This window comes from Salminus brasiliensis, chromosome 25 (assembly GCF_030463535.1).
Source record: "Salminus brasiliensis chromosome 25, fSalBra1.hap2, whole genome shotgun sequence".
Taxonomy (NCBI): Eukaryota; Metazoa; Chordata; class Actinopteri; order Characiformes; family Bryconidae; genus Salminus; species Salminus brasiliensis.
This window is the reverse complement of record NC_132902.1, coordinates 23,141,928-23,157,623: the sequence shown is the minus strand read 5'-3', so window position 1 is coordinate 23,157,623 and position 15,696 is coordinate 23,141,928. Positions and strand designations below refer to the sequence as shown.

Below are 15,696 nucleotides of genomic sequence, written 5' to 3'. Positions count from 1 at the left end.
GGCGGCACACAGGGAAATGTAGTCCTTCCGCCCAGCGCTGCTAGGGAAATGTAGTCCTTTAGCTCAAGATTTCCTTAATATTGTTTTGCCTGCTACTTAATCCTCACCTGTTATGTGGAATCGACGAAAAGAGGCTCTGTAAAGGTGGTCACTTCACGTTTTGTCTTTATCGATGCTGTTTTGCTGTCTTTGCAGTATACTTACTCTAGGAAAGTCTGCTAGCCAGTAAATAAACAGAGGCGTTACTAGCTAGCACTAGCTAAGTGTAATGACCCACATTAGCGAGCTAGCATGCTGCTAACGCGTTTAGTGCTTAAAAAAAGAGGCTAATAACTTCTTGTTTGATGTTTTGGGATATAAATAAGATATGTTTATACACTGGTGCACTAGACTAGGCTGTGTATGTGCGCTTAGCTAGCTCTATGCAGCTATTGCAGCTGGACAATGGTGACCAAGTCGTTGACCAGGCTGTTAGCTAGCTAGGTAGCCAGCTGGCTTGGAAAACACAGTGAGAAAGGGGCTCAAACTGCATGAAACTCGGCTGTAAGATGTGGGTAACTGGTCAGATGCATGTTTGCGTGCAGATACAATCAAATGAGGTGAGTTAATCTACTACAGCTGGTCTAAGGAGAGCAACAGGAGCTGGCTGGTCTTACTGAGTTGTATAGCTACAGGGCTGTGCTGCCAGCAGCTGCATGTAAACATGCATGCAGTTTCCACCAAAAGGACAATGTGGTCAAGGGGGCTTAACATTAATAAATAAACATTAAATATGTGTAGAAATGTATTTCATGCTTTATTCATTATTAATCATTCTTCTGTCTTTCTTTGTGTGTGTGTGTGTGTGTGTGTGTGTGTGTGTGTGTGTGTGTGTGTGTTCAGGGATGGCAGAAGGGAGTGGAGGAGATGTTTCTGAGTTCCTTGGTCAAAACCCCGACCTGGCACAATGGGTGGACTCTTTAAGAGAGCACCACGAGACAAATAAGCAGTGGCTTCTGAGGCGAGAATTTGTCCTTCGCAACTTGGAGGTCTTTCCTACCGTCCAACCAGGAACCATGACCCCTAGCCTAGATAAGCTTCTTTCTCTGTCCAAGGTTTGGGCCAACTCTGTGTTCCTAGGCTGTCGGTAAGCATTCTGTCCCTCGAAGCCAACTTTGCACCTTCACAGATAACACCACTACCTGCCACTGAGCTACCACACCATGTGGGAGACTGGGGTTCGATTCCCAGTCTGGGTGACTATGCTGCGCTACACCAATAAGAGTCCTTGGGCCAGACTCCTAACACTACACTGACCCATCTAATATAATATAGGTAACCTTGTAAGTCGCTCTGGATAAGAGCGTCTGCTAAATGTCGTAAATGTAAATGTAAATGTAATGTAAACTTTACACACAGTGTTTTTCACATTCAGTGTTGAAGGGTATTGACAGAGGGCTGATATCACAGAAAATGCTGGATCAGATATCAGAAGGGAGGGAAATAATGGCACGATAGGCTCAGAGTGTGATTGTCGATTGTACTTGAAGTACATACAGAATGTGTGCTTGGTTGCAGATATCCCCAGCCTGTGATTGAGAAGGTGAACGAGATGGCCGAGGGGATCACTGTGAACGAAGCTGATGTTTGTGTTCACAAGACGAGAGGTGAAATCGTGGGAAAAGGAAAAAGGCCTTCGACTTCAGGTGAGGCAGGCAGTGTGGTCCATTTAGTCTATATAGTATACATTTAGACAAGACAACCATATTCACCATTAGGGTTGGACACAGATGGAATTTGGCCCTTTGGCGTCTTTAACCCAGCCGTGCAGTGAACACACACACACATGCATACACACTTGTGATCAAATGCACACAAATACACAGTGTGGAGGGGTATAAAGCCCCCCCAGCATTGAGCTGTGGAACAGTGGAAAGAACTGTTTTCTCTGGAATGCTGGTGGTGGTGGTGGTGGTGCTCCATCCAGTACTTTTTGGGATGAAAGGTATGAGCTATTGTCCCTGAATGCAATCAAATTGTCATAATCTAGTAGAAAGCCTTATTTGGACAGTAGAGGCAATTACTCCAACAAAAGCAGGATAATAAATTTTTTTTGTGGCTTTAATTTTGGACAAATAAATAAGCAGGTTTCCCAATACTTTTGTCCATATTGTGTATTATACTACTACTAATATAAGTTGTTGTTGTTGTTATTATTATTATTGTCACTTTACAAAATAATAATCCAAGACATCACAAAATCACACGTCTGTGGAAGGTTTATCCAGATTTCTGTAAACGTCTCTGTATCGGTATCTGCAGATTTCAGCACCGCTATTGGATATCTTTTCTGTCAGCTACCATCAGACATCACCCTGCCTCTTCCTAAGATGCTATAATTCATAGGGGATTAGACCGAGTTTGAATACTACCAGTAACCTCATCCCATTATCAGTTATAGGAATGTCACACAATTATCCCATGCTCTAAAGGTTGTGTGCTTTGTCCCACTTCAGTTGGTGGTCACACCAGCAAATGTCAGTGGTCCTTAGTGGTCTTAGTTGTGTGTCACTTTGTCTTGTGTTTTTTCCACTATATTGCTGTGCATATGTGTCCAATATTGCTGCTGCTGATGCACCCACATTTTCCCTCAGGGATTAGAGCTGAGTTATGGTTACTATGCTAGCAGTGCATTACTGTGTCCTGTGTTGCTGTGTATTATGAGTGTGACACGCCTTGCAGTGTATTATTGAAACACAGTGTTATTTACACATACTGGAATTGGATGATTCATTAAAGCCCTTATCTTCTGTATCTGTGATTGACCAGGATGCTCACGACACACAGTAAAACAAATGAAGGGACATTTACATATTACATAATACTGTCTATTTGTTTATCTGTCTGTTTATTTATTTGTTTTTGTCTATCCATCTGTCTGTCTATCTGTCCTTTTATGTTTGTCAAAGTATCTGTCCTGTCTCGGTCTGTCTTTTTCTGTCTGTCTCTGTCTGTCTGTCCATCTATCTGTCTCTCTATCTACCTGTCGTTTTATATATAGGATGTACATTTTGTGTGTGTGTGTGTGTGTGTGTGTAATTATTTTTATATATATATATATATATATATATATATATATATATATATATAATTACACACACACACACATATATATACCTGCTTATTTATTTTTTATATATATATATATATATATATATATATATATATATATATATATATACCTGTCTGCCTTTATATACGTCTATTTGTCTATATGTCTATTTATCCGTCTGTCTGTCCGTCTTTACGTATCTGTTCATTTGTCTATATATCTGGCTATCTGTTTGTCCATTTATCAATCTGTCTGTCTGTCTGTCTATATTTATTTTTATTTTATATGTCTATTTATCTGTCTGTCTGTCTATCTATTTCCTTCTGTCTGTTTCCATCCATCCATCTGTCTCTCTGTCTGTCTATATATTTGTCTGTCTGTCTTTTTGTCCGTGTGCCTGTATATTTATTTACATACCTGTATATCTTTCTGCTTATCTATCTATGTGTCTGTCTGTCTGTCTATTTATTTCTATACCTGTCTATTTAACTGTCTGCCTATCTATGTCCTTCTGTCTGTTTGTCAAATTATCCATCCATCCATCCATCCATCCGTCTGTCTGTCTATTTGTCTGTCTGTCTTTTTGTCCATGTGCCTGTATATTTATTTACATACCTGTCTGTCTTTCTGTGTATATTGATTGATCAATCTGTCTATCTACGCGTCTGTCTGTCTGTATCAGTTAACTGTGTCAACATTTACTTTTTTTCTCTCTCAATATTTCACGCCATCCCAGATGCTGAGAGCTGGGTTAAGAAAAGCAAAACCGGCCCTAATGACACTGACAGCAAAGGCGCAGAACGGAACAGCGGACGTCCAGCCGCCGCTGCTGTCAAATCAGGCCCTCCACCGGGGGCCCCTGCAGAACAGCAGCCTTTTTACAACCGTCTCTACAAGGCAGTGGCTTGGAAGCTGGTCTCTGCAGGAGGCTTTGGACCCAACCTGGACCACTATGAGATCCTGCGCACCTGTGTGGAGTCGTGCAAGGCCAGCCTCAGCTGTGTGTTCGTTCCTCTCAAAGACATTCCCGACCTGCCCGCTGGCTGCACCCAGAAGGAGGGCCAGGTATGCGAACTGCGCTGTCAGACTGTCTATATGGGCACGGGCTACGGCCGTGATGAGTGTGCAGCCAGGGCCATGGCCTCAAAAGAGGCCCTCAAAGTATTCCAAGGCCGGAAGGTGACGGTGAAGTTGTGCCGGCGCAGGTTTCGTGGACGAGACGTGGAGGACTTGGTGCTGCTGGACGAACAACCTCGAAGCTCAACTTTGCCCCCTGCCCTTAGTTATCCCTTTTAGGCTGACCAGTGAAGCGTCCTCGTTTCTGTAGTGCCAGTAACATTGTTACTATCATAGTTGAGCCTTGTGTTTCAGCTCCAGAGAATTTTACCTTTTTTATAATTGCGTGAGTTGCCAGTTTAATAGAAACACCTACCTTGCTTAGGCACTTGTTGGCCATTTTATTGGAAACACATGCCATATAGGTGTATTTGTAGGTTTACAGCTACTGACTGTAGCCCATCTGTAGCAGCTGCCTCCACTGGCTCTTTTAATGGGTAAAGATCACCATTGACCAGATAGCTGACCACTGTATATAATCAAGCTATGGTCACACAAACGTCTTCATTTTGACATGATGTGAATCTGGCAGTTGTTTTTTTTGTGCCGAAATATGATGAATGGATCAATAGAAATAATCCAAGAGGGGCTCCAAGTGGTCCACTGACACTATGATTCGAGAATCACTGGTTTGAATCCTGGGTCATGTTGCTTACCATCAGCAGCCAGACTCCAAGAATGGGTTGATGGGTTGATGGTACTTCCTCTCCACGCCCCTCCTAGTGTGATGTTGGTCAGCATAGGCTGTTGCATCAGAGCTGGGGAGCCAGACTTCCCTCTGAGTGCGCTTGCTGCCTAGCCATTTAAAGATGCTGCATCGGTTTGGCTGGCTTTACGTGTGTCGGCCTTCACACTCCTAGTGATGAGGGCATTGCTAGTGATTGGGGGAGTTCACATGAACAGGGATAAGGTAATTGGTCTTCCAAATTGGGTCAAAAAGGGGGTAAAATTAGGAGTAAAAAAAAAATAAAATTGAAATGCTCCAGAATGACTGAATAAAATAATTTTACATTGACTTCAATTTAAAGTTGTAAAGTTCCTGTAAAATATTTTGATAATTTGGAGATGCAAGGTTATTTAGGTTAATTATCAGAGATTCTTGAACACCCCAGCAACACTTCTGTACCCGATGATAGACTCATACCTGTGTACCACATGTCACATGTCATCTGTACATTAATAGACAGAGCATGGATGGTTCTTATAACTATGTACAACCAGATGTGCAACAGCCAGTAACTGTAAACCTGCAAAGTGCACCAATACTGTTGATGTTTCTGGCAAAGTGGCAGAAGAGTGTAGGGACATGGGAGGTGTTCTGATAAACTCTCAACTCTGCAAACGTCAATTGCGGTTATAGGCTGATCTTGCCGATACTCTACACTGGTGATATTGTAGGTTTGGGCTGGAGAAACGAGTCTGTTTTATACACGAAAGCGTAAGAAGCATTCTCCATTGCTCCCGAACGTTCAACACAGCTTAGATGTGCTTGATTTTACAGTGTCAGATTTAGTAGATGTTCTCCGTTCTGCAGACACATGCATTCGTTTTTTTTTTCTTCTTGGTAGCCCCACTTCTCTAGTTGAGGTTTATCAGGCTACTGGTTTTAATTTTTTCCATTTAATTTCATTACATTCGCTGCATCTGTTAGCCAAGCATTATTCCAAAGGAATCAGCAAAACTGGACTTGACAGCTGCCGATTCTCATGCGAGTATGTGAGTGTCTGTCTGAAGACATCATGCTCTGTATCGGATCACCTTCATTAAAGTACTGAGCTTAAGTTCGGAAGTTTAACAGGTTCACATGGTCCTTCACGGATGCAGAGGTTCTATGTAGGAGTCAAACTGAGGCAGGTTCTGCTTGTTTAATTGCCATTTAAAGAAAATTTATCTCTTTATATAAGTGTGTATGATTTGGAAGGATCAGGCCTGAGTCTGTGTAATAAGTTATTGACTTTAGGGCAGTTCTCGATGTTGACGTTTTATTTGAAATTGGTTTTACGAAAGTGTTATTGGAACTAGCAGTGTGTCGTCACCCTTGTTTGTTTTGTAATTACCCCTGATAATTGAAATGTGACTCGTTTATTGTTCCCGCAGCTCTTTTTCGTTTGGATTCCTTTAATACTAACTTTAAAACCACTTCACTGTTCCGTTATTGAAGGACTGGGTAAACTGAATACGTACACAGTGCTTCAGTAATTAAAATAGGCTGTTTTCTATGTTTACTACGAGACATCTTAAAACTGTATTTAGTTCAAAACCTGATGCTTGATTTCTCTTGTTCTTGACTGTGGGAGTGTGTGTTCTTCCATGGTTTAGTTCCCACCTGAGTTCATGTTTGTTTTAGCAGTTTTACACACTTATTTCATCCATTAAATGTTGAATCAGCCTGAAAACCAGTCGTATGTTGATGCATGTTTATACTTTAGATTTTGAACAACAAGGTTGTTCTTTGTGCTCATGTCTGGTTTTTTGGAGTGTATTTACTATTATTTCTTTGGATAGGTTGAATTTAATAGTAGGGATCAGGGCCGATCTGTGCATATTGGGATGGATCGGATATCGGCTATTTTAATCCAAATCCAGTTCAGAGCGCCATCTGGTGTCGTCAAGGTGCCAATAACAGACATTATCCCCAGCCAGCTGCCAGCAGCAGTGTGGACGTTCTCAGAAGGTGAATAAAGGAGTTGAGGTTCTGCAGTGTGGAGCTATTTTACAGTGGAACCTGAAGACAGACCAAAATATCTGACCCTTTATAAAACCATCACTGAAACGCTCTGTTTTACCAGCGGGAGAACCGCAGAACCGCTCACTCGCCTTTCTCTGTTTTTAAACCAGCACTGAAGAACCCATTCAGAACCGAGTGGAGGCTAAAGCTAATGCTAATACACACATACACACACACAGCACATTCCCCCACTATAAACCAGTTATTACACACCAATAAACCAACAACCACAGATACCAGTCCAGAGTGTGTACCACTACACACACACACACACACACACACACACAGGAGGTGATTAGACTGCAGTGTTGTAAAGGAGCTGGGAGCTGATTGGTCAGGAGGGAGGAGAGTCAGACTGGATTAGAAGATATTAAACACCATAAAACATCATTTTAAGAAAAGACTCAACTAAACTAAATCAGTCAGTCCAGAAAGTCTGATTATAGAAACTGAGACTGAAAATAAAGGATTTTACCGAACTGATTAATCAACAGCTTGTCTGATCTAAACTGTGGAGCTGGATTATTATTTATACACACACTGAGATCAGATGAGATCGGTATCGGCTGATACTCAGCATTAAGAGACTCGGATCAGATCAGGGAGCAAAATAACCTGATTGGACCTATTGCTCTATTCTCTGGAATGAGGGTGGTGGAGCTCCATCGAGTACTTTTGGGATGAGTTGGGGAGCTGGGGATTATGTGGGGTGGTGATTATCATCCAACATCCTGACCTCACTAACACTTGTTGCTGAATGCAGTCAATTTCTCACAGCAATGCTTCTCCAAAGTCTAGTAGAAAGCCTTCTTCCCTGGACAGTAGAGACAGTTACTCCAATAAAAGCAGGAGAAACTCTTTTTTTATTTTTTAAATAGCCTTGATTTCAGAGGAAACAATCAACAAGCAGGTGTCCCAATACTTTTGTCCATATATGGCAGTGAAAAACAGACTTTGTTGTTTACGTAACAGCAGTAGGTTCTGAAGTTCTGAAGGTTCTGTAATGAAGCACTTTTCTTACATTAAGCCCCGAGCATCTGCAATTCCTGCTGCTTTTTGTGGCATCTGGTTTTGACCCGTAATTGTCAAGTAAAGTCATCTTCTTCGGGGCATTGACGTAATTAGTGAAAGTGACATTTTCAGAGCTGCGGGTTTGAGTGCTTAGTCACTTCATGTTTTACATTCTCACCGTAACAGCAGAGCAGATTCCACACGTCGACACGTCTGTCATCTGCTGGCACCACCAAGGAAAAAGGCTTTCTTAAGATATTAGCCAGTCATTTAAACAGTCACCAGTATTCACACACCTGTAAGTCTGGAGTGTTTTCTTGGCTTCAGCGGAGTCCAGCGACAGTATGCGACTGGATTCACAGCCCAGACACGAACAGACATCCTCCGGCTTCCTCTGGCACTTTGTTAAATATTAATAAACATAAATGAAACTAACGCGGAGTGAAGGCACACAGTCGGATGGCTGGCTTGATGGACAGCTCAGGCAATTTAGAAGTGTGTCCTGGAGCTTGCTTGTGCGCTGGCCTCCATAAATGGGTAGCCTCGGAGGTACACCTCATTTTGGGGTGGATAGACTGTGTAAACATTCGATGCCCTTTCTTTCCTCACCCTTTTATGAGTCAGATGACTCCGTAATATCACGGATTTCACTTGTTCAACACTCTGACTGAGGTGTACCAGTACCAGTACCTGTGCACCTACTCATTCATGCAACATGTTATCTAATCAGGCAGTCATGTGGCAGCGCTGCAATGCATGAAACCATGTAAATATGGGCTTGCAGCTTTAGGTAATGTTCTTGCACCTTTCAGTATTTCCAGAGCTGCTGATCTCCTGGAGTTTCTCAGAATGGTGTAATAAAGAAAACGCCTCCAGTGAGATGCAGTTCTGCAGACGGAAATGCCTTGTTGATGAGAGAGGTCAACCGAGAACGGCCAGACTGGAAGCTGGAGCTGACAGAAAGGCTGCAGATGCTCACTCAGATGTGCTGATTAGAAAAGCATCTCCGAAAGCACAACAACAACACGTCCAAGCTTGAGGAGGATGGGCTACGACAGACAAAGACCACATTGGGTTCTACTTCTTTCAGCCAAGAACAGAAAGCTGAGGCTGCAGTGGCTCAGCACAGGTTCACCAGAACTGGACAGTTCCAGAAGACTGGAGAAACGTGGCCTGGTCTGATGAATCTGGGCTCACAGATGGAAGGGTCAGGATATGGTGCTAACAGCCTGAATGCATGGACCATGGATCCAACCTGCCTTGTGGCAACAGTCCATGCTGGTGGGGGTGGTGGTGTGATGGTGTGGGGAAGGTCTTTTGAAGGCTGTTAATACCAATCAGCCACAGCCTGAGTATTGCTGCTGACCATGTTCATCCGTTCATGGCCACGGTTAACCCATCTTCTATTGGCTACTTCCAGCATGATGATGCACCTTGTCTCTTCCTCCATGTTACACGAAACACCACCATCTTTTCAAACTGTCGCTAACAAAAAGACTGTGTAGTCCACACCCAGGCTTAATCTTTGTCCAAAAGTTTCCAGACACCCATTCAGCTAACTGCCGCTAGGTATGCCCACTGCTGACACAGTATAATTTCTATTAGCACTGGCAGTAGAATAGGATTCTCTGGAGGAACCACACCTGAGCCTAAGGTCTCCCTGCCTGTTGCCAAGCATTGGATGGAGGCTAAAGCCCCCAACCCACCAGCACTGAGCAGTGGAACCGTGCTCTCTGGAGTGATGGAGCTCCATCCAATAACTTGATAGGCTTTTGGATTTGTTTAGTGGTTGAGAATGAATCGTCTAATATCAGTACTTGACCTAACTGATGCTCCCATGTGACTGAATGCAATCAAATCCTTACAGCAATGTTCCAATACCTGTGTAAAGCAAAATAGAATGCTCTGGAGCAGCAGCACATGAAGCTACGGTCACCATGCCCAATGCCAAGTGTCAGCTGGAGGGGTGTTTTCAAACTGCCGCTAACTCAACATCAGCTCCACATGCTTGGAGGAGAATGCTCATGGAACAGCCAGTTATCGTGGGAGCCAGTTATGCTCTCTGGGACACCCGGCAATGGATGGCTGTGTGAACCTGCGTTAATCAAGACAGTATTTAGATGTCCATGCCGTTTGGGAGCCCCCACGCAAGTGTCATTTGGTCAGATTCTGCCTGCAGTGTGATCGAGGCGTGAAGGTTTGACGTACTGCCTCAATCAAAGTGGCCCAGATGCCTGATGACAGGGTCTCTCACTCAATTTCCATGCTGTGTAATTCGGTCTATTTGATGAACGGCTGCTGGCGTCCAGTTTTAGCCAGATTAGCCAGTGTTTTCCATCAAGGTTAAGCTTGTTGCTGTTACTGTTATAATCAATATCATGAATATCTCTGCTGCAGCTCACTCAAACACACTCGAACATGGACATGAGGGTCTTTCAATGGCCACATTACACACAGTCCAATGTCAAGAGGGGCAGAGAATTTTTAGTGGAAAACATGACGCTGTGTCCACTTCTTATAAAAAGAGGCATGGAATTGGTGGAGTTCACAGCTGATTGGGAATTACATCATTAGTATGTTTTCCTGAAGTGAAGTCTGTGGTTCTGCCACAGAGTTTGACTCTTCTTATTGGTTCTGGCTCTGAGTCTGACTCTGTTGGTGGAGTTGGTGGATTTTGTAGTTTGCTCATTGGGAATTACATCATTAGCACATTTGGGCTAAAGTGGAACATTGACTGACTGGACGGCAAATGACAACTTCCTCTGACTGATCAAAGACAGCTGCAGCACTGATAGACTGACACACTCCCAGCTCTACATACTGTCTCTATCTGAGCTGTAATATAGTTCTCGTGGTTCTCACAGTGCTCTATCAGTGCTAGCTAACAACTCTGAAGAACATCAGGTTCTGTCTTGGAGCTTTTGATTGGTTCTGCCTCGGAGTTTGACTCCCTGTTGTCCCACCCCCAGCTGAAATAGAGATTCTGATTGGTTCTGCCACAGAATTTGACTCCTCTTATTGGTTCTGCCACAGAGTTTGAATCTTTTGATTGGTTCTGTCTCTGAGTTTGACTCCCTGTTGTCCCGCTCCCAGCTGAATTAGAGTATCTGATTGGTTCTGCCACAGAGTTTGACCCTTTTGATTGGTTCTGCCTCTGAGTTTGAGTCTTTTGATTGGTTCTGCCACAGAGTTGGTCTCTTTTTATTGGTTCTGCCACAGAGTTTGAATCTTTTGATTGGTTCTGCCTCTGAGTCTGACTCTCTTTTGTCCCACCCCCAGCTGAATTAGAGTATCTGATTGGTTCTGCCACAGAGTTTGACCCTTTTGATTGGTTCTGCCTCTGAGTTTGAGTCTTTTGATTGGTTCTGCCACAGAGTCTGACTCTCTTTTGTCCCACCCCCAGCTGAATTAGAGTATCTGATTGGTTCTGCCACAGAGTTTGACCCTTTTGATTGGTTCTGCCTCTGAGTTTGAGTCTTTTTATTGGTTCTGCCACATAATTTGGCTCTTTTGATTGGTTCTGCCTCTGAGTTTGATTCCCTGTTGTTCCACCCCCAGCTGAAATAGAGATACTGATTGGTTCTGTCACAGAGTTTGACTCTTTTGATTGGTTCTGTCTCTGAGTTTGACTCCCTGTTGTCCCGCTCCCAGCTGAAAAGGACATTGTGATGGTTCTGCCCCTGAGTTTGACTGTTGATTGTCCCTCATCCAGCTAAAATGGAGATTCTGTTTGGTTCTGCTGTGGAGTTTGACTCTCTCCCTGTTTGTGCCTTTAGAACCTTGTCATTTGTGGACTGAATTAGAACCTTTATAGGATCTTTTACAACTGGCGGACCATATGTTTGCAACCTCTGATTCACAACAGATTGATGAACAACTGATGAACAGTTTATTTTGAGACATCACAAGTGTCACTGAGAAGTATGGATTGTTTGACAGATAGACAACATCATCCACCTGAAGGTTCATCAACCCCAGACGGTCCTGCAAAAACACTGACCACTCAGACTGCCTTAGAAAACAAGATTCAACACATTTTATTCAGGTTTAATTACATGTAAACATCAAAAGCAGCAAAGAAATTCAACAATCTTTCACATTCGACCATCCATGACGACACATGTCCATGTAGGCATAAAAACAGGACTGGCAGTAGAAATGTGGGTTTTATTGAAGTGACTCCAGAGGACAGAGACCATTACAAGCACTTGAGCAGAAAGAAATTGCAGACGGCTCCTCGGGGACAGTCGCACATTTTCCCAATCCGCGCTCCTTTCCTGATGGCACACTGCTCACCGACGTCACACTGGAGGAGCGGAACAACAAAACAAACAGAACCATTCAGAAAAACTCACACACTGTTATTAATGCAGAGTGTGACGATATTAAAGGTATGCCATGTCTTTTTTTTGAGCAATGCCAGAGAAGAACCACCTTTGGTTCCATAAATATGCATATTTGCAATTCAGATAAGATGTGTGAGTGTGAAGACCCCCCTAAAATTCTCAATACCTTTCACTGGATGTAAAGGTTCCTTATCAATTTAAAGATTCTTCAAACTCACACAAATCTGTATTACAAACATGACTCTTTATAGAACCCAAGGTGGTTCATTTTTGCAGCTCCTTCATTTGTAAGAGTGTACATACAGCTTTGCTTGGTGTAGAACCTTTACATTACATGGAGGTTCTCAAACGTACCTTTGAAAGAACTTCACACTCTCGTGCTTCAGTTACAAGCAATGTTCTTTGAATAACCATAAAAAGCCTTAAATTCACTCATGCAGGCTTCATTTGGCTTTATTTGTGTCCAGCTGGATTTAAATAAATACTGTACATGGTAATAAAAGTTTGCTAAAAGTGGAGGTATATGATATAAGACATATTACATAATTAAACACTGTTCAGAAAATTGATTCATTATATTATATTTAGTCATTAATAAACAGTAAAATCCTCTGCTGAATTCACTCTGACAGTGTATGTGTTCATTTGCCTCATTAGCTGGTACCTCAGTGCTGTACGTATTAGTATAGTATTGATGAATAGGTGAGCTGTAATAAAGCACTTTGTTTTAATGAAATATTATAATGCAATACTATCGTTTATACACACAGGTGTATAGTCTAAACATTACATGCATATAATGGATTAAACTAATAATACATATCTATATATATATATGTATAGATAGATAGATAGATAGATGAACCACTGCATAGATACTTTATTGATCCTGAAGGAAATTAAGCATATATCACTGCTGTCCAATAAAAACCATGTATCTCCAAAATGATAACTTTACAGGAGAAGGCAAAAAGGTCTTTAAAGTCATTCAGAGTATTTCTATTGGTGTATTCACACAGAATTATTCACACAGTGTACAGAAGCACCTACTGGGTTCAAACCATGGAGATACAAGTTTTTCATTGGATAGCAGTGATATGCAAAAGTTTTGGCACCGATGGTCAAATTAAATGCACTTATGTATATTTTATGGGAAAGTCAAATAGTCACACCCTCTGTAGAGACACAGAGACACATCCTAAATCATAATCATAAATTACTGCTTGTTTGTTTAAGTTAACAAATGTTTGTATTTGCAAAAGTATACATTTTTTAATTTGATATAATTTTACTTAGAAAAGCAACAAAGTATCGCTGTGTGAGTATATATATATATATATAAATAAATATTTGCTGAGATATTGAGATTATATATATATATATGCACAAAACTCCTAACCACAGTATATACCCATAACATAATATACACTCAATACACAAACAGTGCTTAATTCATAATATTCATTCAAATGAATTATTATTAATGATTTTGAGCCCTACGTATGTATCTGTACGTTAATCTATCTCATATATTTAATTCAAACACATTAGTTAGTTTTTTAATTAGTTAGTTAATTGATTAATTCGTTATTTAGATGAACAGTTGTCTTCATTAAAAAGTTAAATAAACTTCATTCAGCCCCTTATCTAACAGTCACACAGCTTCCATCACTTTCTCCTGGATTAGCACTCAGCTCAGTGTCTCTGGGAGAGCTCTACTCACCGTAGGGACGCGTCCAAACTTCTTTTCCCAAAGCGAGATCCGTTTGCTCTGCAGCTTTTCCAGAACTTCCTGCAAAGCCCCGAGCTGTGAGGGGCACGAGCACGAGCACGAGCACAAAACAAAACACACACAAAATCACTTAGCTTAGATTTCACGTTGAAAACAGACTGGAGAGAATTTGGGACACTGGGACGCTACACTTACGAGCTCTTTCTCGTTGGTTAAATTGGGGTCTTGTGGGTAGAAGTCTCTCAGGGCTCTGGTGTCCAAGTCCACTTCTTCGTCCGGCTCTTGGATTTCTGCAGCGCAGGCGACGAACAGCAGCAGGGCGCACGCCACCGCCCGCGTCCACACGGAGCTCTCCATGGTCCTGAGCGCAGCTGCAGCCTGAGAGCGACAGCACGTAGGGCTCAACTTTTTTCACACGCTTCCGCAGAGCGAGCCCATCACTTTATATCGGCTTTAACGTGCCAGTGACTCTTTTCGCTCCACCTTTACCATCGATTTGCTTCGTGCGTAAGAGAGACGACACCACATGAGTCATTGCGCAAAGTTGCTGGGTAGGCTGGGCGCCCCAGCGCTGGGAAGCCAACGTTAGAACGACGAATGGTGGGTGCAGGGACGGTTTTGGGGGCTTTTGAGCCCAAGATATGCAAGATGTACAAGATATCTACTGGGGAAAGGTGGTCAGTGTGTTTTTACGCACTCAATTGACTTGATTCAAATGTGTGGATCATCTCCATCGCCCAGCAAATTCAGTGCATTGCCCTGCATAGTTTATTAGTCTGGACCACTTCTCTTGTGGTTTCTGAACCACTATTGATGTCATTTGATTGATTTCACAAGAGGTTCACTTTGGTAAGAGCCATGAGGGCCTTCTACCCCAGTAAATGAGGTATGCAGTGATAAGGATACACTATATTGACTCCAGATTATGGAAATGTGCTGTATTGCACATTGCAGTTGCAAATTCAGTGCATGATGGATCTGGGTTGCTTATTTTGTGGTTCCTGAGGTTCTATGGTTGTCTTTTGATTGTAACCACTTTGCTAAGAGCCCTGAGGGACTTCTACTCAAGGGACCCTCATTTAAAAGGGGTGAAAGAAATATGCCTTCATAAGGTAGTGGAAGTGTCTTTATACACTGAATTGATTTTATTAAAACGTGTCCAGATTATTGAAATACACTGACTTCCGTGAGCTTTTCTTGCGTGCTCAGTCTATGAATCTGAACCTATTCTCTTGTAGTTTCTGAGGCTTGTTTGATGCCATTTGATTCATTTAAGTGAATCTGCAGTTTAGTTCACATTAGTAAGAGCCCAAAGGCAATAGGCTGTGATAAGGTGGCTAACATTACCTTGTTTAAGTTATGGATCAGGACCACTTCTTTTCTGTTCTATTCCTGAGGTTCTAGGATTGTCTTTTGGTTGAATGAAAGTTTATCTATCTTTTAAAAGTTTATCTCTTATATCACTTATCACTGTTAAGCATTCTGACAGAATTCTACCGCAATTCTACTTCAATAAGGGTGCTGCTGCCTGCCTACCTTCTGGTCCAGACTCTCCTGTGGTATGAACAGGCCAATTCTTCTAACCCCTTTGTTTTACCCAAGGGATTACAGAGAAAGAAATTACAGAGGTGTGATATGCTGGTTAAAATGTCCTCATACTCTGAATTGACCT

General features: G+C 42.2%; 2 protein-coding genes across 2 annotated transcripts; one reads left to right on the top strand and one right to left on the bottom strand.

Annotated features, from left to right (window-relative positions):
• Nucleotides 1-55: 55 nt before the first annotated feature.
• Nucleotides 56-6,603, top strand: cdkn2aip (CDKN2A interacting protein). The gene is made up of 4 exons (XM_072671253.1): nt 56-144; nt 883-1,126; nt 1,558-1,685; nt 3,828-6,603. Exons 2-4 carry the CDS (start codon nt 885-887, stop codon nt 4,385-4,387), a joined length of 930 nt encoding a protein of 309 aa, XP_072527354.1. The 5' UTR covers nt 56-144; nt 883-884; the 3' UTR covers nt 4,388-6,603.
• A 5,356-nt stretch (nt 6,604-11,959) lies between these two features.
• On the bottom strand, nt 11,960-14,483 carry cart3 (cocaine- and amphetamine-regulated transcript 3). Its single transcript, XM_072671104.1, has 3 exons — nt 14,220-14,483; nt 14,016-14,099; nt 11,960-12,252 (listed from the first exon to the last, which is right to left on the bottom strand). The coding sequence occupies exons 1-3, from the start codon at nt 14,379-14,381 to the stop codon at nt 12,145-12,147; spliced, it is 354 nt and encodes a 117-aa protein (XP_072527205.1). The 5' UTR covers nt 14,382-14,483; the 3' UTR covers nt 11,960-12,144.
• Nucleotides 14,484-15,696: the final 1,213 nt, after the last annotated feature.